Source organism: Dermochelys coriacea, chromosome 2 (genome assembly GCF_009764565.3).
Source record: "Dermochelys coriacea isolate rDerCor1 chromosome 2, rDerCor1.pri.v4, whole genome shotgun sequence".
Classification (NCBI taxonomy): Eukaryota; Metazoa; Chordata; order Testudines; family Dermochelyidae; genus Dermochelys; species Dermochelys coriacea.
In genome coordinates this window covers 266,630,578-266,654,291 of record NC_050069.1, presented here as the reverse complement: position 1 = coordinate 266,654,291, position 23,714 = coordinate 266,630,578, and the positions used below count along the sequence as shown (strand labels likewise).

At 50.2% G+C, this 23,714-nt stretch overlaps 1 protein-coding gene across 6 annotated transcripts in view; it reads right to left on the bottom strand.

Moving 5' to 3' along the window:
• PTH1R (parathyroid hormone 1 receptor) overlaps positions 1–23,714 on the bottom strand; it is a 181,849-nt gene that overhangs the window by 77,114 nt on the left and 81,021 nt on the right. For 5 of the 6 annotated variants that reach the window (XM_043509770.1, XM_043509773.1, XM_043509774.1 and 2 more), the window contains one exon: positions 3,976–4,072. In XM_043509770.1, the coding sequence (XP_043365705.1) occupies positions 3,976–4,072 (97 nt within the window). Of the gene's footprint in view, positions 1–3,975; positions 4,073–6,736; positions 6,885–23,714 lie in introns of those variants that run through there. The other variant, XM_043509775.1, reaches the window with a different exon arrangement.

Genomic DNA, 23,714 nt, shown 5'->3' with positions numbered 1-23,714 from the left:
AAACAGATTGAATCTCATGATACTGACAGCCTGAGGTTTCAGTTCACAGGGACGCGTACAAACCTTTTCCTCCAGTTCCATCCACCTGGGCTGGCATCCCTGGAGGTTCACCTTGAATTCCAGGAGAACGGGAAGCAAGGTTTTGTGGTTAAGGCACTGGAATGAGACTCAGGAGATGAGAATTCAGTTTTCGGCTCTGCTACTGACTCTCCTTTGTGTCCTGGGGTGGGGCACTGAATTACTCTGTGTCTCAGGTCCCCTTCCGGTAAAGGGGGAGAGCACTGGTGCCCAGACTTGTGATATTCGATGTTTTCATCCCAACGTCACAAAACCCAAAATCATTAGGGCCTTCCAAAAAATTAGGCCACTAACTATGTTGGGTGGTGTAAACTCAGAACCCAGAGGAAACAAACAGGCAGCCACACATGGCCAAAGGCAGAATGAAGGTGCCTAGGCCAGATTGTGTTTGACGCTCCCAACCCTTAATTCCACCCCATTCTGAGTGATTTAACACTGAAAATCACTGTGGACAATCACTTCCTCCTGGTGCAGTCATGGGCCTCCCTTGATGACAGACAGAGCAAGGAGAGGATAGAGGGAGACGAAAAGAAAGCAAGAGGAGGAAAGAAGAGCTGCTCAAAAAATGGGATAACATTTTCACAAAAAAGCCTCCCTTTTTATTGTCATCAAAATTCAAAGTTTCAGTGAAAAATTCTGTCGATCGTTCAAAACCTGCAAATATTTGACCAGTTCGAGAGGAGAGTTTAGTTATCAGCCCCTTAGGTACGACGGTAACAAACTCTATAGGAAAATCTAGGTAGAGCCAGATAGATAGATAGATAGATAGAATGGGACTTAGGCCAGGTCTACACTAAAAGGCTATGTTGACCCAGCTATGTCACACAGGGGTGTGAAAAGTCCACCCCCCTTTGCAACATAGTTAAGCCTATCTAACCCCCAGTGTAGACAGCGCTAGGGCGATGGAGGAATTCTTCCGCTGACCTAGGTACTGCCTCTTGGGGAGGTGGATTAACTACAGCGAAAGGCGCAGGTAACGTCTACCCTGAAGCGCTCCAGAGGTGATGCTGTACTGTTCCACATGTAGACAAGCCCCTAGGCTCATTAGCCATTTAGGTGCTTTTGAGCAAACGTCCCACCATCCCCAAATGGAAACCCACCCCAGCGATTCCTTTCTCTCCCTCTGCCTGGGGCCTGGATCGGGCAGCCCCTTGGGAAAGTGCTTTCGCACTGACGGTGCATGGATGCTCTTTAGCCAAGCACAAGCTACAGTAAAAGCGGCGAAACGAACTTTATCACCTGCTAAAGGCAAGCGAAGTGAGTCCATTCGAGGACACATTTGAGTCAGCTGTCAGGCCAGGCTGTTGGGAGGGCAGCTCTTCTCCTTCAGCCAGACCAGAGAGGGGAATGACTCAGTTTCTCGTTGCCTCTTAAAGGGGGACTATATATCAGCCTCTGCAAAGGGGCATTGTCCTCCCAAAGCTATTTTTTGCAAGCAAGACTCAATAGCATCCTTGTTTGCAGCCCCGCTGGGTCACCTATCCCAGAGGCTGCTGCCCACATGCCACCCTCCGACATCACAGTCATTCCGAGGGCGGCAACGGGAGGACAAACTAGCTGATGACGGGATGGTTAATCACAAGATCGGGGAGGCCTGGCACAAAGGGACTCATAGAGAACAAATGGCAGTGCCCATGTCCAGCATCTCTGTCTCAGCACGACGCTAGTGCGCACACCCTGCCCCACCAACCACTGCGCCATCAGGCAAGCAGCAGAGCCAATGTCTCCTGTCTCCCAGGTCTCCTGTCTCCAAGTTCAGTGCTCTCTCCACTGGATCATGCTGCCTTTCAAACTTATGGGAAACTTTTGACTACCCAAAGACTGGATTATGTCCTTTCTGGATTGACCAGGGTTGTTGCCTTGCACACAAGTGTTTTCCAGAAGCTGGGAATGGACGACAGGGGATGGGTCACTTATCATACAATCATAGAATCACAGAATATCAGGGTTGGAAGAGACCTCAGGAGGTCATGTAGTCCAACCCCCTGCTCAAAGCAGGACCAATCCCCAACTAAATCATCCCAGCCAGGGCTTTGTCAAGCCGGGCCTTAAAAACTTCTAAGGAAGGAGATTCCACCACCTCCCTAGGTAACCCATTGCTGTGCTTCACCACCCTCCTAGTGAAATAGTTTTTTCTGATGATGACCTGTTCTGTTCTTTCCCTCTGGGGCACCTGGCACTGGCCACTGTCAGAAGACAGGATCCTGGGCTAGATGGACCTTTGATCTGACCCAGTAGGGCCATTCTTACATTCTTAAGGGCCGTGGATTGAAAAGACAACAGTGCTAAGCACAAATAAGGCTGCAGGTCGGGCCCCACCGCCAGCTAACCAACCCTCTGCTTGGCTGCAAGTTTCAAGAGGCCTTTGACTAAACAGATTCCAGTGCATTGCTCTGACAACGAGAACTGCGCGCCACTCATGCTTTGAGCCTCTGGTGAGGTAGCAGGCCATAGACTGAGCACCTCCCTCTGGCTGACAAGCGCCCTCGCTGCAGGATGTGCACCCTGGACAGCGTTGCTGCAAACCGAACACAGACAACGGGAGCCCCTTACAATAAAGAAGAGAAGGAGCCGACAAACCTGCTGAATGCAAAGGCGGCTGCTTCCGCAAGCAGTTCCTTTCCCTCGGGTTAACAGACCGGAGGCTCCAGCCTTTCATTCCACAGTTCCTGATAGAAAGTGCCTCAACCCATCCATCTGATCAGACCCTTCTCGAGCTTGCAAAGGGAGCTCTCGATTGTCACATCTGTTCTAGATGACTGGAGCACTTTTCTGGATTGGCAGATATTTCCCAGGAAAGCTTTCTGTACGCTGGAAAGCCAGTCCATTGTAAACTCTTTTTCTAGACTTTGGGAGGGAGAGGCTCTCTTGTTTAGTCACTCTTAATTGTTATGACTATTACTTGTATTACCAGCGCACCAAGGAGCCCTAGTCATGAGCTAGGCACTGTACAAACATAACAAAGACAGTCCCTGCCCCAGAGATCTGACAATCTAAGACAAGAGGCAACAGGTGGCTGCAGACAGGTGGGAGACGACAAGGGAACAATGAGACAGGATGGGTCAGCACGGTAGGCCGCGGGCTCTGCATATCAGCAGTCTGGTGGGGCTTAGACAGCGAGTGTTGGGCAATGGAAGGTCCATGCACAGGGCAGTGGTCTCATGGTAGGAGGTTAAAAGTCTGCTGCAATAATCTTAAAATAGCAATTCAATGCATTAAAATTTCACCAAATGCAATGGTCTCCTGAGGCAGGAGCACGGGAGTAAAGCAGGTGTGCTGCTTAACGAGGTGTTAATTGGGCAGCGGGGGAGGGGTGGGGGGGACAGTACGAGGAGGTACAGAGAATGGGGGTTGGGGATTTTGTTGATGGAAAGCTGGAGACCTGAAATAAAGAGAGAGATGGATTTTTATGTCTCCGTGCCACAGGGGGATGCCCAGAAGGCAAGATGTCTGGATGCATCTGCTCCTGAACCACTCCTTGCTCTCAGGTGCTGAAGGCTTTTACCAGCAAGTAATCTCGGGGTGGTAGGTCTGCAGCACTGCAAGGTGTGTGTGTGGGGGAGGGGCTAGATCCTCCAAACCCTATGTGTGGTTGGAGCGCGATGGGGGGCCAGGAAGCTTGTGCAGCGCTAGCTGGGTGGGACGCTGCCTTAACACACAGCCACCGCTCCAATAATTCACAGCTGTGAACTCCAGGCCGGCCATAGATGTACTCACTCACATGAGAGTGGGTTTTCCCCCCGCCCCCTCCTGCCATCTGCCAGCGGTTAGCTTCCTGAAATAGAAAGCGAGTGGAAAAGAGATGCTGATCCAAGCCAGGCCCCTTCACCAGGGACAGCACACGGGCGACTTGCCTGGGTTCAGCTCCCATGCCCAGCCGCCGCTGCGGACACTCACCGTGCACCTTGACTTTCAGGTGTCGCTCGCACTTGGACTTGGCTTTTACCAGCAGGAAGATCTGCTCCTCTTTGGTGATGACATCGTCAGCATCCACCTGCAGGGAGACAGAGGCACACGGTACATCAGCGGCCAGAGACGGAGCAGCGAGCTAGAATAGGCTGCCGCAGGGACAGTCGTTCTGCGCATCCCTGGTGCCCCTCACCAGAGCCTCCCGAAGGGATCTGCTCTCAGAGGCCCTGTTACACTCCCCTCACTGCTCTGATTGTGAGTCAGGCTGCTGTGGAGAGGGAAGAGGCTTTTCCCTGCTGTGAGCAAGTGCTCGGAGTCCTGCGTCCTTGCCCCCATCTTCTCCAGCTGGCTGGGCATGCAGGGGGAGCGAGCTGCTCCACCAAAAGAGGTGGAGTAATTTACTTCCTCCCCGGAGCAAGACTGCAAGGCCAGAAGGGACCATCAGGATGATGTGGCCTGGCCTCCTGCAATAACGCAGTCCACGGCATTTCACCCCTCACTGTGGTGTGAGTGACTGTGTCTCATTTAGAGTCAGCCAGGCCCACCTGCAAGTCATGGCCAATCCATCACTTCCCACCACCCCCCTGAGAGGCGAGCTGGGGAGGAACCAAGCTGCAATCCCTTCTCTGCTCTGCTCCTGAGCCGCTAGGCATCCGTCTTTAGTCCGGGCAGCTTGGACAGTTAGGGTGCATTTGTCTGTGTAGACAGACCCGAGGTAGCTTTGATCTAGCTCGCTCTGGTAACAATAGCAGTGGTGCACTGGCCCCGCCCTAGAGGAAATTCTAATAGTGAGCAGAGATGGCCAACGCCGTTAACTAATATTGTGCTGTGCGGGTCAATATCTGTGCGAGGAGCTGAGAGGTAAAGAGCAAAGAACCCCTCTTTAGCTTCACTTATGGAGGAGTCCACCACGGATCTGCACAGATGACAGACATGGAATCACAGAAACGTAAAGCTGGACGGGACCTCGAGAGGGCTTCTACTCTATCTCCCTGCCCTGAGGCAGGACGAAGTAAACCTAGACCATCCCTGATAGCCATCCTGTGTCCAACCTGTTCTTACAAACGTCCAGTGACAGGGATTCCACAACCTCTTAGGTGACCCATTCCAGCACCAAGCATCTTAGCTTCCGCAGTGGGCCTCTCCTTCCACCAGCAATCTAGCACCCTGTAGCTTTGTGCCTGCCAAACCGTCCCCAGAGGTTAAGCTGACATGGTGCGGTTCTGTCCATCTCATTTCATCTCAACCAATGTCTATAGGATCAGCTTGACAAACACTTCTCCCTCCTAGCCCATGGGCTTGTCGGCAGCAGTATTACATGTACTGGGCTAAATTTCTTTTTCATAGGACATCAGAGTGGATTTGCCTAATTGAGCTTAAATGCTTGCCAGTCAGGGGCATGGAGTCTTCCATTCTGCCCCCTCTGTGGCCCTGCCCCTTCTCTTCCTCCAGAGCCCCCGTCAAGCCAGAAGCTGAAGCCAGGCCGGGGAGCCTGGGCCCCGCCACCTGCCTGGGTGGGAGGGAGGGTGAGAGCAGTCCCCAGCCCATATCCCCGTCCCCCGGACCTCCTGTCCAGGGTAGGTGAAGGGTCTGCAGCTCCCCACAGCTACCCGCATGACTCTTATCCCGACCCAGCTCCAGCTTCCAGCCTGGCCTGAGGGCTGGGCCAAAGAGACACAGCTGGGCCATGATAAGAACTGCAACTGGGCAGCTGTGGGGAACTGCGGACCTTCCACCTGCCCTGGGTGGGTGGCCTGGAGGTTAGGGACACTGGCTGGGGACTGCTCTTGCCCCCAGCCCCCTCAGCAGGTGGAGGGTCCGCAGCTCCCCACAGATGCCTGGGCTCCCTGGGCCACTCATACCCAGGTCGGGCTCCAGCTTCTGGGGGCAGGGCCTTGGGGGGAAGAGGAGGGGCATGGGGCTGGGCCCATGGCACAAAGTGAGAGGGCCGTGGCCCCTTGGCCCCCCTGTTCCGACGCCCCTGTTGCCAGTCCATTCCTTTTCCCTGAGGATCCTGACCTGCAGCAGATGTGCAGTGTTCAGAGCTTGAGATTTCCCCAGCAGCGGAAAGGAAGACAAGGTGAAAGTAACGCAAGTGAGCTTAAGAAAGGTCTCAGCTGGTGAAGCGGGCGAGGATTCTACGGCCCTAGGATCTGCATTCACCCGCACGTGGCACAGCGTGCAAAGCGGGGAGCTGCCGTTCCATCACATACATCCTATCCAGGGATGGGGAGGGGGTAGTGGGAGGATCAGTGAATTAGAGACAAGCCAGCTAAGGAGGGATTTTCAAAGGAGCTGAAGGGGCATCTGTGCGTTTAAGAGGCTGGTCATTGGCTTAGGACTTGGGAGGTCTGGGTTCAAGTCCCTCCCCTGCCACAGACTACCTGCGAGACCTTGGGCCAGTCACTTAGCCTCTCTGTGCCTCAGTTTCCTATCTGTACAATGGGGATAATAACACAGCCCTGCCTCACATGGGAGCTGCGACTGTAAGTACATTAAAACTTGTGAGATGCTGAGATCCTGCAGTAACAGGGCCTGTGTAAGTGCCTTGGATAGACTAGACTGCTTTGAAAATCCCATCTTAAACAGCATGGGGCAGAGGACACACAGTTGAGCAGTTCTGATCCCATCCAGCAGAGGAACACCAGCCCGTCCACCAGCCTGTCTGCTCTACAGTCTATTAGACTCTTATCCCAGCCACCTGCGACATCCTGCTTCCTCACCAGTCCCTAGATAGAGTTATTCTTACATCATAATTAGAGTCCCCATTGATCCATTCTGAGACGCCATGTGCAACTGTCTCGAAATCTTGCGGTGAGACTAAGGAGAGCTAGACACACACACACGTACACAGAAAGGGAGGGATTTCTAGGGCAGGACACCAAAGTCTGCAGCACGGAGGGATGAAGCTATTAAAAAAAATCCCATTGTGTAATACTTAAATACAGGAACACAGATAAATATAACACCAGGGAACAGCTGAGCTGGGATTCCAGCCTTCCAACCCCTTCCACCGCCATGCTTCAAAATACCAATGGAGTTAAAAATATAGAGGGCTCCTGCCCCTTTAAATCCCACAACCTGCTCCCATTCATGCTGTGCTATTCCAGCTTCCTCAGGCAGGCCCTGGGCCACATGGCACCTGCCTCAATCAACATCCCATCCAAAATCCAAGAACAAACATTGACAGCCAGCTGCCCCCGAAGTCCGGAGGGCTCAGGAAACCGAGCTTGTAAACTTTGCACACAGGAGGCTGGGTTCCTCCTACGTGTGCCAGCTGCAAAGCCTGACCCAGCCCAGCCTGCGGCATCCTGGCTACCCGGACTAGCCCTTTCCCTTTGGGCCCTGTTGCCAGAGTCCCCTTGGTGCAGAGCGGAGCTGTGATTCGAATCCGGGGAGCAGTCTGCACCCGGCTTCCCACCCCAACGCTCATTTTCATATGAGCAAAACCAAAGATTGTCTTCCTGCCATTCAGCCAGGCTCCTGTGCCAATGCATCCCAGAGGCCAGCGTATCCTCTGCCCGCAGGTGCATCCCCCAGAAGGGCTGTCTCCTGCTGGAGACAGCAAGGAAGCCTTCCTACTTGGGATGAGGGAGGTGAACAAGCACCATTAGAACTGCAGGGGGCAGGAGAGGTGCAGGACCTGGAGAGGCACAAGCAGGCAGGAGATCAGGATGGGGATGTGTCATGGCATCTTTCAGGGGGCTGTGTAAATGCAAGCCACAGCCCGTGCCCCAAAAGCTTCCAGTCTAAGGCTACGTCTGCACAGCAGCTGGGAAGGGTGATTCCTGGTCCAGACAGATGTACAAGCACTAGCTCAAGCAGAGCTAGCACCTAAAAAGTGCAGTGTCGGGGGAGCTGCTTGGGCTAGCTGCCTGCATACGTTTGGCCTTGGGTGAGTCCCTTTCCCTGGCTGGGAATTTTTCAGCGAATTGTTTTCCCATGGAAAAATAGCGATTCATCAAAACCAAAACCGTGCATGGGAAAGGGTCGGTTTTGAGGAATTTCCCAACTTGAAAATGTGAGGGGGGAAGGAGGGGGGAAGTTCTGCCATTGTCAAAACACCTCATTTTGACGTCTTCTAAACGAAAAGTCCCCGTTTCCCCATCTGAAATGACTTTTCGTTTAGAAGTTTGAGCTAATGATAGAAACAAATCTTTAAAAAAAAATGAAAAATGGCTGAAATAGAAATGAATTGTTTCGAAATGATCAAATGAAACATTTTGCGTGATCCGAAACAAAAAAAAAATTCCGTTTGGTGGCTCCTGAACAGTTTTGAGATTTTGACATTTTTGTCCTGATTAGGGATGGGAAAATCCTTCAAAATCTCAAATATTTTCCCAGGATGGGGAAACCATTTCCTGCCCAGCTCTACCTCGTTGTCTGTTCAGACAAGCGGGGAGTGCCTCTTGTTACATGTTTGTACAGCACTGAGCACCGTGGGGCCCGGATCTCAGTTGCGGTATCAGGCGCTACTGCAATCTAAATACTAAAGCATGCACAGGCTTTTATACACATCGGTTTGGAAACTGACCGTGATCCACAGTCTGGCCATACATAATGTATGACACAGAATCTTCCCTTTCAATAAAGCATTTCCATCAGATGCAGGATGATGGAGAATGGTAGGGGAGAATAAACATAAATAAATAAATAGATGTTTATCCCATATGCAAGGAAGAGAAGAAAGCAGAAAGGTCCATGAACTGCCAGGGGCCTCAACATGTAGATCAAATGTACCCCCTGTAGTTCTTTAATTCTACAGTGAAGGGACAGACAAGGCAAGAGAGACCAGATGAGAGAGGATAACATCCACAATAAAATCCTTCCTCAGAAGTAGCAGAGGCTATCAAAACAGCCTTAACGTGAATTCAAAGTAAAGGCATCTCTTTCCAGGTGGTTGGCTAGTCTGTATCTAAAGCATCGTTATCTGGGAAACATAATCATTCTGGGTCAGGTACTGCTTTCAGTTACACCTGGGTAAGCCCACAGTGACTCCAGCGAAGCTGGTGGCGTTACACCAGAATCTGGCCCTGTATGTTTGAAATTCTCTGCACCTGTTCCTAGTGTCCCTTTAGTTGATGATTTAAACGGGGTGGGAGACACACAACTCTAATTTGCTTCTCACTGCTTAAGAGGGTTGCTTATTTATTTATTTATTTTCCTCTCTCTGATTAGTATTATTTGTTGTATTTAGCGTCTTAGAGGCCCCAATCGAGATCAGCGTCCCGCTGTGCTGGGCACTGCATGTATCATAGCAAGACACAGTCCCTGCCCAGAAGAACTTACAGTCTAAATAGACAAGACATAAACATGAAATTCTATTATCTCCCTTTCGCAGAAGGGGAACTAAGGCACAGAACAGTTAAGTGACTCGCCCATGGTCACACAGGAAGCCTGCAGCAGAGTTGGGAACTAAATGCAGATTTTCTACATCCCAGCCCCAGTCTTGCCAACCCCAAGCTTTCAAAAATCATGCATCAGGCCCCCCAAAATCATGAGATTGCTTCAAAAATTGAGATAAAAAAAAGACATTGGGCATTTATTTGATATGCCTTTGGAGGTTGATCCCATAACCATAGGGTGCACCAAGGTCACATTTTTCAGCTTTTCTCCACTACCACAAAAGCTAGAAACTTACTTTTTTTCCCAGAATGATAGCTGAGATTCTCAGGGAATCACATGACTCCAGAAGCTGGGGCTTTAAGGCAAACACCAACTATTGTGAAACACCTGGTAAAATCACAAGCGTTGACCACACTGCGGTCCAGTGCCTCACCACAAAACCTTCCATGCCTTCCATTTGGATTGTGAAACTAAATTGCTGACTTTCTCCTGCTATTTGGTTGTCACTTTCACTTCCTGGTTCTCTTGTACTTGGGCAACACACTTTCAGCATGACAGCAGAAGACTGAAATAAAGAACCAGATCTGTTTTCATTGCAATCCGATCAAATCTATGGCAACATATGTATGTAGTCACTGTGGGTTTAGTGACACTTCCTTTTTGATGAGCATTCCTAAATTCTGGTCCAAAAATGTTTGAGAATGGCCCTGCTAAAGAGATTAGTAGCCAATAGGCCAAAATTTTCAAATCAGAGTGCCCCTAAAGTTAGACACCTACATAAAATTAATAGATTATATAGGTGCATTGACTATAAAGCCAGAAGGAACCATAGTGATCACCTAGTCAGACTTCCTGTATAGCACAGGCCATAAGACTTCCCCAAATTAATTCCCGTTTGAACTGGAGCAGATCTTTTCGATCCAATCTTGATTTTAAAATTGGCAGTGGTGGAGAATCCCCACGACCCTGGGTAAAGTGTCCCAGTGGTTAATGACCTTCACGGTAAAAGACAAGCGGCTTTATTTTCAGAAGTGCTACAGTTTGGGCCATAAGGATTCTTACTAAAGTCTACAAAGGGGCCATTGGTCTGGAGCGGCCTCCATTTTGGCTACCCAATTTGAGACCCCTGAGGCCTGATTTTCAGAGGGGCTGAGCAATCCCAGCCGCACCTGAGGTCGATGGGAGCTGCAGGGGATCAGCCCGGGCACCTACAAGCAACAGGCCCAAGGAGTGTCACTCTGCGCACCCAAACCTGTTGGACTTTGGGCCACTTTGGGTGCCCCCCCCCAATTCTGCCGGCTTGCTCTGTGCCTCAGTTCCCCATCTGTAAAACAGGGGGCAGGGTGGGCAGATTCTGGGATGGTTCTTTCGCCCCAGCAAAGACCTACCGCTAGAGAGAGAAGCAATTGTTACCAAGATGCAACCAGCTCGATCAGCCGTAAGCCAGTGCAGTCACTGGAGGTACACGGCCTTCTCCCCATCTCTTGGCCGAGGTACATGGGCATTGAGTTTAACTGCCGACTAACAGCAAGTCACACACAGGGCATTTCCTGTGGGTAGCACTGAGCCAAACGCAGAGTCACATTCAATCACGAACGTGCTGCTGCTACCACAGCTCCATATTGGCCCATGCCAGGACCGAACTGAGCACTTCCAGGGCTAAAAGCAAAAAGCCTTCCCGGTTGAGCTCAGTTTGTGACAAACTCTCATCCTCTGTGGCGTGGGCACAGATGGGGAGGCCCAAGACACAAAGCCGTCAGATACACGGGACACCCATATACACGCAATAGTACCCAACTCTTTTCATCAACAGATTTCAACATGCTTTTACAAACAAGGTCAGTATCACAATCTTCTTTTTATAACAGGGAAACTGAGGCACAGATCAGGTCCAGGGTTACCCAACAGGTCAGAGCTAGGCATAGAACCCAAGTTTCCTGAGTCACAAGTTAGTGCACTGTCTGCTAGGCCACACTGCCTCCTGCTGCAGTGGCTACATTCATCCGATCATAGATGACCCTCCTTTTCATGCACCTACATCTAGATCAGGGATGGGCAAACTATGGCCCGGGGGCTGCATCCGGCCCTCCAGATGGTTTAATCCGGCCCTCAAGCTCCTTCTGGAGAGCCGGGTCTGGGGCTTGCCCTGCTCCGTGAGGCTCCCGGAAGCAGTGGCATGTTCCCCCTCTGATTCCTATGCATAGGGGCAGTCAGGAGGCTCTGCACACTGCCTCCACCCCAAGCACCACCGCCGCAGCTCCCATTGGCAGAGAACCACAGCCAATAGGAGCTGCAGGGGTGGCACCTGCAGATGGGGCAGCACGCAGAGCTGCCTGGCTGAGCCTCCATGTAGGAGCCGGAGTGGGGACATGCCGCTCCTTCTGGAAGCTGCTGGAGCTAAGAGCCGCCTGGAGCCTACACCCCTCATCCCCTCCCATGTCCCAACCCCCTACCCCAGCCCTGATCCCCCTCCTGCCCTCTGAACCCCTTGGTCCCAGCACGGAGCACCCTCCTGCACCCTCAACCCCGCATCCCCAGCCCCACCCCAGAACCTGCACTCCCAGCTGGAACCCTCACCTCCCCCGCAATTTTGTGAGCATTCATGGCCCGCCATACAATTTCCATACCCAGATGTGGCCCTCAGGCCAAAAAGTTTGCCCACCCCCGATCTAGATTCTGTTCTTCAGCACTTGCAATTTTTCACCTACAGTTGTGCCTCAGGGCTTCAAAGGAAAGTCGGGGCGGGGGGGGGGGCATGGATCAGCGTTCACGTCACACTCCCCATCAGTACCCGGCCTGGGCTGGGGAAGCTAATGATCCGACCAGTGAACCAAATTTGGGGATGAATCCTGGTCACCTGCCACCTGAGGCACATTGCGCATATGCTAAGAAGAAAAAAGGAAAGACCCCGACCCCCTCGCCTTGTCTATACCACAGAACTGCACCAACCACAGCCACTTGGTGACCACTATCTACTGGCACAGCTGCCCCAGTGCAACCCCGGAGGAGCGACGGGCTAAACCGTGATAAGCCATGCTTTGCACCAACATATCTTAACTCAGTTCTCGTCAGCCCAAAGCTTCTGATCGCCGGTGGTGGACACACCGAATATCCTTAAGAAGCAATCCAGAGATCCAGCCGGGCGGCGGGTGACCTGCAAGGGCGCTATGCCTTTAGGGATTCAGCTCCTGGCAGGTGTAAGTTGCACGGCTGCAAATAGCAGCACCATCCGCCTAGACAAGGGATGCGCAACAAGTGCAACTGCACGTGGCCTGGACACAAGTGGAGGTTTGCAGAACTGGGAGCTTGAGTGGGGCTGAGAGCTTTTCAGGAGTCCAGCTCTAGCCCTGTGGACCTCAGGAGCTTGGCTGCAGTTAAGGCAACCTCAGGGGACAATATGGGCCTCCAGTTCACCAGGTGAGTTTAGGGACTAATGTTTGCACTTCACTCCCCCCCCCCGCAAAAACATCCTTAGCCCCCTGCCCAAGTGCAGACCCTCCTGCATTCAGGATGAGAGCAAAGCCAAGGATGATCCGTGGTAGTGTGGGAGGGGATGGAACTGGGCAGCTCGCATGGCTCCTAACAGCTTGCAATCAAGATGACGTCTGCTGGCGTTTTTTTCCCCCGTCAATGGTTTTTACCTCTTGGCTTCACGTCACCTCCTTTTGCCAAAAAAAAAGTTGTTTGCAGGGAAGGATCGAGGAACCGTTTTGGGGTTAGCAAAATGCAGAAAGGCACAGCAGGCAGAGAGCTAGGTGGAGGAGGGCTCGGTAGTGATTCTGTCCAGAGCCTGTAAAATAAAAAGGTTTTCCTTGCCCCCAGAGGAGGCCACAGGGTAATTATGATAATGTTTTCTGGTATTTCCATTTCATTGGCCGATCTCCCAGCCACTAAAGTAAACCCAAAGTCTCAGCGGAGAGGTCATATTCATCCTTGTTTATGGGACTCATTTTCAGAAATAACACTATCCTTTTTGTGAAACTGCCCTGGCAGTGGGTCAAAAAAAGAGCCAAAAGCAAGTAGATTCCTGGTTAAGGTTTAAAATGTTGCGACGGCTTACTTTACCGATGCAAGGGGCTGGGGGGGACGTGCTGTCTGGACCATGACTAATTGTTTTCCTGGGGCAGAGGGGGAAATTAAACAATTTGTGCTGATAATTACTAAAAAAACCACCCCAGAGGTGGATCCGACCAGAATGAGAAGGTGGCAGGCTAGCCAATGCGGCGGAGCCCAGGGGTGCATTGTGGGTGCAGAAATGTCACCACGGGTCAGGTTCTAAGTGCCCTTATCAAAAGCTCACTGAGGCCAACGGCAGCTTTTCCAGTGACTTCAGATCAGGTGCTATCCCCACGCCGGGTCGAAATGCCACCTTCCTGTGTGTTGGATGCAAATCCGGGCCAGTTTCTGCGGCCCGGAGACCTGGCTGGCTCCAACGAAGCCAAAGGTCGTGAGCTATCCGGTGTGGAGGAGCCTAATAAAGTCTGCTGCTGGGATGGCAGGGCGTGGCAGGAGAGCTCATCAGCAAACCAAGCCCGGTGAGGCCCTTTGCAGCTCTGTGTTGGAGGACGCAATGGAGAAGGAGAACTGGAACATCAGCTCGGGGCTGGTGTCTCTTGCTGGAGCAGACACTGCCCAGAGCGCTACAGCAGCAGAGATCACCGGCAGTGTATCAGGAGCTCCTACATCACCAAGGGCTAAGATCAGCGGCGCTGGAGGTGTTCCCCATTCCCATTCCTGCTTTGTGTTTGCGTTTAGATCTGGGGCCAGCAGCGTCAGCTGGTGTAAACCAAGATAACTTTCGTGGGGCTAATTGACCAGGGCGGATTGACACCAGTTGAGGATCTAGGCCCTTCTTGGTAAAGAGGGAATTGGGTGAAGCCCGCGGCATGTGGATCAGGGCTGATTATACCGTCCCTGCATGTCTGCGTCTCCCACTGAAGCCAATGGAAGCACTCTCCTGGAGCCCTGGTGCACTGGACTTGTCATTCATTGTCTCACGCCCTGTCCACTTTTGCAGGCACGCGTCTATCCTGTGCAACCTATTCTCTGCATCCCTCAGGATTAAACACGGCCGTATTCTCCAGTGATACAGAGCACGGCAGTTTATGTACCACGGCGGGGACTGAAGGAGGGTGGCTTTGTGTTAAAGGCAGCGGATAACATCTTGGGGACTGGTTCAAAGTCTAGCTCTGCCACAGACACCGTGCAGCTGATTGGCTGGGCCAACTCCATCAACCAGTTTCATCACTGGCTGCAGGTGAGAGGTACCCTCCCCCAGCCCCAGCCCATCCAATCAGTAAAGACATGCAGTGACTCCACGTGTTCTACTCTTAACAAATGATTGTAGAAATGAACTTGTATTCACTCAGCAGCAGAACTAGCCAGGAATTCCCCCCTCCCCTCATGAAAAACGTAGAGGGCAGTGGAGGGCGGATGAAGAATTTTGGGTTCAGGGAAAAATGTTTTTCTGTTTTCCAACAAAACATTTATCAAAAATGGACATTTCCTGCAGAAGTTTCCAGTTTGATGGAAAAGCTATTTTTGTCCCCCCTCCCCAAAAAAATTGAGATGGACATTTTTTGACCACCTCTAACTCAGGTCTGCTTCTGGTGGGCACTCAATCACAGCTGCTGACATGAGTCACGAAGAGGGGTTTGTAACTTGTGTAAGCCCTGCGGAGCTAAGGGAGAGGAAACCCACTGAGTAGCATCTAGAATCCCAACCAAGATCGGGGTCCTATTGGCATAGACACGATCCACACTCATAGTGAGAGACAGAGTCTATGTCTGCACCACAGCTTATGTCAGCATCACTTGTGCTGCTCAGGGGTGTGAATAAACCATAGGGGTATGACTAAACCAATCGCCTGTGCAACCTAAGTCACACCGACATAAGCACCAATGTGGACAGCGCTCTGTCGGAGAAGAGAAGAGAAGAGAAGAGAAGAGAAGAGAAGAGAAGAGAAGGTCTCCTGCTGACATAATTACCACCGCACACGGAGGTGGTTTTATTATGATGACAGGAGAGATCTCTTCCCTCGGCATAGAGCATCTTCACCAGACACACTGCGGTGGCACTGCTGCAGTGCTGCAGGTGTAGACAAGCCCTGATTCCCTGCATAGAAAAGAGAACGGTGGTGAAATGTCTTGTCCAAGGTCCCCCAGCGGATCAACAGTAGAGTCAGAACTAGAGCCCACATCTCCTGACTCGTAGCCCAGTGCTCTAGTCACAGATGGTACACTAAGCTCCAAAGCAAGCCCATTGATGTTTGGGAACAATGGGGGAGCACCAAGGACAAATTTACTCTTGGCAACCTTTATTACTAGGGACCCTGCACCTGAAGGAAATGACCCAGCTTGACTCTCAGCTCCCAAGTTGAAGCTGCAGGCTAGGAGGTTCTTAAAACATAGCCCTCTTTTTGCTTGTAAACTGAACTCACTGGGCATGTAGAAAAATATAAACATGGTGCCATTCATAGATTCAGACTCAGAGCCCAGAAGGGACCCCTGTGGTAATACAGTCTGAGCTCTGTCACACAGGCCATAGGACCGCCCTGTGTTAATTCCTACTTCAAGTGCAAGTGCTCTGCTTGACTCGAGCAGATCTGCTAGGAAAACACTCCATCATGACTTAACAATGTCCAGCGATGGAGAACCCTCTACAGTACAAACCTTGATAGGACTTACATATCAGAGTGCAAATTGCCAGACTGGATCAGACCAGTGGCTCATCCTGTTTTGGAGAGTGACTAGTACCCGATGCTTCATGAGACGCAAATAATAATACATCTGGGGTCCTTTTTATTTGCCTTGTGGCTTTTGAACCTTTAGAGTTTTTGCTACTTTTCTTCTGCACAGGTGGGGCTAGAAAGTTACTTTTGGTTTTAAATACAAGCTGAAAATCTCGCTTAATCACCTGACTCCAGAAGCTGAGGCTTCATGAAAAACAGATCCCAAGATGCGCAGTAAAATCACAGGAGCTGTGAACACTGGGTTGGAAATTTTAGCTGCTGCGTGGGGTTCACCCCCACCACTCTCTCTCTCTTTCTTTCTTTCTTCACCCAAGTCTCAGCAAGGAAAGTCAAGCAAAATAATAAACCTGGTAGCATTTGTTGTGAACCCAAACTGATCGGTGGGGGGGGGTGAGGTGGGATCAGCTAGTCCACCTCACGTGATTGTGTTTTCAGTGCACGGGCATTAGTTCCATCATAAAGGACATGGTTTGAGATCTATTTCCTGTCAGGTTCATGCTGGAAAGAGTTTAAAATAAATAAAGTCGGCATGCCAGTTGGCCTGGCTGCAGCTGCAGTAGCTAAGTAGCCACCACACTACCAGGAGTGAAGGGCAAGGGGGTCTGGGAGCTGAGTGGTGGCCCACGCAGGGAGGAGTGGGGGACAAAGGCGAGAGAGCAATGGGGAAAAAATCCTGGCCCCAGACTCTGTCCTTGCCCATGGGAGAGGTCAAGGGCCGGAGAGGGCCCCTAAGGCACAGCTGGATTGTCTGCACTGAGCGCATCAGCATGGAAATGTTTCCTGACAGTTATTCCCTGCCTTAGCAAGAGTACAGCTGCTTCCGGGGCATGCTTTTGGGGCCACAGGTGCTCTTTTTGATCTGGGTTTGTGTCCACTGGGGTCCTGCGCTGGGATCAGGGCTCCAGGGTCCTGCGGCAATACAAATCAATAACAGGAATGATCTCTCCATAGCCGAGAGGCTGCTCTGCCCCTTCCAACACTGCGTGGGGGGGCGGAAGGGGGCCTAGGGCAGGACATATGACCCATGACTCTCTGTCCTTGCATGTGCTTATTTTTCTCCCCTCTATGCCACTGGTGGAGGGGCTGGGAGGGAAGTCATTACAAGAGGAAGGGGGAGAATGTCATTTAAAGACTAGGGATGTAAAGGATGGGATAGGACAGGGAGAAGAAGAAACGGGGGGGCGAAGGAGGAGGGGAAAGAATTGGAAAGAAAAGGAAGGGTGAGGCGGTTGGTGGAAAGGAAGAGGGGAATGCTGGGAGGTGCGCAATAACAGTGCACTCACCTCCCAGCCCTGCAGGCCCGGCCCCCCCCGCTGAAAAGCACATGGGAATTTGGTGGTTTCACCCCACTCTCTAGACCACATCCTCAATCCCTCACTTGATCCTGCACAGATGGCTACCTCTGCTCCAGCAAGAGGACTCAGGGGGCTGCACTCCAGCACAGGGGCTGCAGGAGGCCAAACGTACAATGTAGCTCCTTGGAGACATCACAGCCAAGGCAGCAAATCCTGCCCTGACTTGGTACCGCACCACATTTTGATGAAAAAAACTAGAATGATAGAAACATGGCACATGATAAATGTATTAAAAACTGTCTAACTGATGGGTCTCAAAATGGGGAAACATCCTGGAGCAAGTGTGTTTCCAGTGGGGTCCCACAGGGATCCGTTCTTGGCCCTAGGCCATTTAATATTTTTAATCATTGACCTGGATGAAAACATAAACTCATCACTGATAAAGCTTGCAGGTGGCACAGACATTGAGGGAGGGCAGGTTATTGGGTCTGAGAGATCTGGATCGCTTGGTAAACTTGGCACAAGCAAACAAGAAGCGTGTTAATGTGGCTCAATGTAAATGTATATATCTGGGAACTAAGAATGCAGGCCATCTTTACAAGATGGGGGACTCTCCCCTGGGAAGCAGTGTCTCTAAAAATGAGGTGGGGGCCTTGGGGGATAATCAGCTGAACTTGAGCTCCCAGTGTGACTCTGTGGCCAAAGAGCATAAGCAGGGGAACCTTGAGTGTGAGTAGAGAGAATATTTGAACTCTGTATTTGGCACTGGTGTGACCGCTGCTGGAATCCTGGGTCCAGTCCTGATGCCCGCAATTCAAGAAGGATGTTGATAAATGGCAGAAGGTTCAGAGAAGAGCCACAAGAATGATAAAGGCTTAGAAAACCTGATTTACAATGACAGACTCAAATAACTCAATCTATTTAGCTTAAGAAAAAGAAGGCTGAGGGATGTCATGATTGCAGCCTGTAAGTATCTGCATAGGGAACAAATATTTAAAAATGGAGTCGTCAGTCTCGCAGAGAAAGATATACCGCAATCCAGTGGCTTGAAATTGAAGCTGGACAAATTCAGACTGGATATAAGGCTTAAATGTTTTACAATGACGGTAATTAGCCGCTGGTACAATTTACCAAGGGTCATTGACAATTTTGAAGTCAAGACTGGATGCTTTTCTAACAAATCTGTTCTGGGAATTATTTTGGGGCAGGTCTCTGGCCTGTGTTATACGGGAGGTCAGACGAGATGATCACAATGGTCCCTTCTGACCTTGGAATCTATGAATCTCTACTCCGCCTGCGGTTTTGTTGTGTTGTAAAAAGGATCTGCTGGGTTTTATTTGCCAGATACTGCTCCAGCTCCCACACAACTGTCCCAGGCATTCCAAACAGCTGATGTGCTGAGATCGCCCTCATCCGGGATTCTAGTCTGATGCCATCTCTTCTGAGCCATCTACCACAGGGACGGAGGGGAGCTGGCACTGTTTTTCCCCAAGTAAGTATCGCACTGGTGAAAAGTGCTGGATTTACAATTCTGGAAACTGGAGTCAGCCTGGGCAGTTAGTGGGGGGAGGGATAGCTCAATGGTTTGAGCATTGGAGCATTGAGCAGGGGGTTGGATTAGATGACCTCCTGAGGTCTCTTCCAACCCTAATATTCTATGATTCTAAGCAGAGGGAGCTATGGGGAAGGATGTGTGTCTGCGGGGGTGACCCTAGTGATAATGGATGGTTTTGTGATAAAGGCACTGTGCTACAGCTCCGGAGATTTGGATGCTGCTCCTGGCTGTGTCACAGACGCTTGAGCAAGTCATTTAATCTGTCCGTGCCTCAGTTTCCCACCCGTACAAGGAGGATACAAACACTGCCCTTGTCTATATGGACTGCAAACTCTTTGGGGCTGTCTCTCACTATACGTACAGTGCTTAGCACAATGGTATTACAAATCTCAATTTGGGTATCTCGGTGCTACTTTAATCTGAATAATACATACAGAAGAAGATGCAAAGGAAGTGGTGGTGAAACATGGGCACACAAGCCCTGCCTTGACCATGCTGCTAATATGTGGATTTAATACACATCCAAGTTTTCATCTTGTGCTTATTGTACCCTGATTATTACTGGCCTAAGAACTGGATGGGAGGGGAAAGCTGTACATGTGACATATACTCATTTCAGTGAGGCTTTTGACATAGTCCCACATGACATTCGCATAAGCAAGCTAGGGAAATGTGGTCTAGAATGAAATTACTATGAGATAGGTGCAAAACTGGTTGAAAGACCATACAGAGAGAGTAGTTATCAATGGTTCTCTGTCCATTTGGGAGGATGTATCTAGTAAAGTCCTGCAGGGGTCCATCCTGGATTCAGTGCTATTCAATGTTTCCATTAGTGACTTTGATACTGGAGTGGAGAGTATGCTGATAAAATTTGCAGATGACACCTGGCTGAGAGGGGTTATGAGCACTTTGGAGGGCAGGATTAGAATTCGAAAGGACCTTGACAAATTGGAGAACTAGTCTGAAATCAAGAAAATGAAATACAATAAAGACAAGTGCAAAGTACTATCCAGAGGAAGGAAAAAATCAAATGCATAGCTACAAAATGCGGAATAACTGGCTAAGTGGTAGCACTGTTGAAAAGAATCCAGGGGTTATATTGGTCCTAAATTGAATATTAGTTAACAATATGATGCAGTTACGAAAAAGGCTAATATCATTCTGGGGTGTAGTAACAGGAGTGTCCTATCTAAGACATGGGAGGTGATTGTCCAGCACTGCTCAGGACTGGTGCAGCCTCAGATGGAGAAATGAGTCCAATTCTGAGCATCACATGTTAGGAAAGATGTGGACGAACTGGAGAGAGTCCAGAGGAGAACAACAAAAATGATCAAAGGTTGAAAAAAACGTGACCTCGGCGGAAATGATGAAAGAACTGGGCATCTTTAGTCTAGAAAAGAGACAACTGAGGGAGGACAGGCAACAATCTTCAATGACGTAAAAGGTTGTTATAAAGAGGGCAGTGATCAATTGTCCTCCATGTCCACCGAGGGTAGGACAAGATGTAACAGGCTTAATCTGCAGAAAGGGAGATTTAGGTTAGACATTATGAAAATCTTTCTAAGTATAAGGGGAGTTAATCATTGGAACAAGAAAAGGAGTACTTGTTGCACCTTAGAGACTAACAAATTTATTAGAGCATCAGCTTTCGTGAGCTACAGCTCACTTCATCGGATGCATCAGATGAAGTGAGCTGTAGCTCACGAAAGCTTATGCTCTAATAAATTTGTTAGTCTCTAAGGTGCCACAAGTACTCCTGTTCTTTTTGCGAATACAGACTAACACGGCTGCTACTCTGAAACTTGTCATTGGAACAGGTTACTAAGGGAGGTTGTGGAATCCCCATCATTGGAGGTTTTTAAGAACAGGTTGGACAAACTTGTCAGGGATGGTCTAGGTTTACTTGGTGTTGCCTCAGCACAGAGGGCTGGACTACGTGACCTCTGGAGACCCCTTCCAGCACTACATTTCTATGATTCTCTCCGAGGGCCTGATCAATCTGTACTTTGATGAGGCATGTGTAATACATGCCAGCTTGGTGTGGTGCTCTGTCCCACTCTAGTGGCAGGTAGGCCAGCTAGAGGTAGATGAGCCAGCTACAGCCTTTGCTAAAAGACACCTGTCTCACACACTAGAGGCTCATGCACTGAGGTCCCAGGTTTGATCCTGGCCGCTGCCAATCGGAGTCTGTCAGCGTTATGCATGCACATTCTTCCAGCCTATGCAGCCAACAGGACAAAATGGCATTTGCATCCAGCGATCTGCAGTACAGCGGGTGGCCGTGTTTCAGGCTGCACGAATGGCTGGCAAACAAGCGAGAGTGACAGACACATAGTCTAAGGCTTATGAATGAAGGACAGCAGCAAAAGTGAGTGGCTGGATGAGTGCTCTGCAATTCCTCGCCCCTCTCCTTAGCTGGCAAACTCACCTGTTGAATGACCAAGGGGACTCACCCACCCTGTTGTTGGTGCTAACTAATTAACTACCCACTGCATGGGGATATACAGTTTGACCCCATCAGACCACACCAGTGGCAGATTACACTCAGCACAAGGCCTTAGAAAGGGTAACTTAAGAGCTGCAGCTCTGCTTTGGGGCAACTAATCCACCAGGAGGCATCAGTCAGGAGCAATTGCTGTGCTAAGGAAAGCACATGGAATGCAACTGGACCCTCAGCAGGGTACCAGGGATGAGGTGCAGGGGTTGGGGTGGGCAGCATGAGCAAGGCACCTCGTACTCTCCAGCTCCTCCCCACAAATTGTGCACCCCTAACAGGCCAGATTGACAGCTGGTATCAATGCAGCTCCATCAAGAGGTCTGTTGACATCAGCTCAGGCCGGGTCTCCTTGGAGAGCTGATGCAGTAACAAGAGAGCAGTGATGTGCACACAGAAAGACACTTGGTAAGCTCCTTGCTCTCAGGCACCTGGATACGATCCGCACGGATGCAACCCAGTTGATCGGTCTTCTTGTCACGCTAGTGCCTTCAAATCTTGGTGATGCTGAGCTTTGTGACTGGCAAACAGTGTTTATCAAAGTGCATAAACGTTTTACAGCCTTCATTGCACATTGCTTGGCCACGGACTCAGGACTAGTTGCATCGGAACATCTGCTCGACCCACCTAGGAGTGATGCTCTCAGAGAGAAATTGCCTGTGTTTCTGATTACATCCTAGGAGGTGCTAAGCTATGCAATGAGCAGCTTGCAGCTGACAAAAACTCAACACAGCTTCTCACCAGCCCTGCCAAAGCAAACAGGTTTTCTCTGCGTTTACATGATGGATTTGTTGCATAGAGACCATGCAGTCATGCATCAGCTTTAGTAACATTCAGGACTCATGTATAACCCACTGGCAAGGGAATGACGCATCTTTCCATTGTGGCAGACAGGCTAGAGGATAACAGCCTACTACTCCCATGTGTGGAGGGAGAAATTTCTTTAGCTCAAGCACTGTAAGTCTGCACTGTGTGTCTGAAAGGTCCAGGCCTGGAGAGTGAACTCCTCAGGTTAAAGTAATTCTGGTCTAGATCATGATACAGTTAGTAACATCTGTTTGAACAGCCAGGATGTTTCCACAAGCACTTGCCTCCTGACATTGACAAGAGTAGGAAACATGTCCGAGACCGCTGCATGACCTTTAGTTGTTGAGATTCCCTTGTTGGTTTCTTAAGTCTGACTGTTTTTCACTGGCTGATCCATCAGGAGCACCATAAAAGGAGGTGAAGTTGGTCTGACACTGCAGATTTGTATTTGTCTTGGCTGATGCAGCTATTTCTCTCTTATCTTTGAAAGATGATATGAGTGAGTACCCCGAAAGGCTCTGTGTTGGGCCCCATTTCCTAGAACACATGCTCCATGCTTAGTTACAATATTCTTTTTCTTTTAAAGCAGATGTTCCTCAGCTTTATTGGCCTCGTAAACTCCTGTCTCCGGAGACCGTTTTGCAGCTATCAGGGTTACGAGGGAATGGATTCTATTTATTTTATTTTGACTTTTTATTGCTCTTTTGCGGGAACCAAATGGGAGGTGGAGCTTACTGGTCAGTAACAAGAGGGAACATGCAGCTCCCTCCCGTTCCAAACACCGGGAAGATGATGTGAACACTTTGAAACTCCAGTATGCAAACTTGGACTTTTCAGGCCTCATTTTGACTTCTCGCTCCCAATAGGTTTGCAATCTTTGAAGAAATGTCTGATTCCACGTACGCTTAGGGGCAATGTTATCAAAGAGGAGGGTACAAGCACAAGGTTCCCAATGGCTTTTAATGACTCAATCACCCTCGCTCTGAAAATGAGTCCTCCTCTGATGTCTCTTCCCCAGTGCTGCAATGCTTTAGGCCCTGGCTCACTGCCCCGCTTGCCTCGACCCCCCTCTCAGCGCCAGGCAACCCCTTTCAGTTGTAGTTCAGTTTTTATCTCCAAACACCAGGAGGTGCTGTCATGTAAGACAGCTGAGTGTATTCCGCTTTGTAAATTGAGCCATCTAAACAAACACGGCCTGCATTTGCATGAGCCCCAGGTGTCCTCCTCCACGGGAGGAGCAAGAGAAAGCAGTGCTATGTTAAATCAATGGACTAGATCCTTGGAAAGAGAAGCAACATTTCCCCATGTCTGTAGTTAAGGGGCTGGGGTGTGTGTGTGTGCGGGGGGAGGGGGGGTGGATTTAAAGCGCAATATGCCCTGTGGGCGTCCTGTTGGAATGACAAGTTGAACAGCCTTTAGTTGGCTACTGGGACTGGCCAGGAGGGAAATGCGACTGTTTCACAGCTCACCAACCCTGCA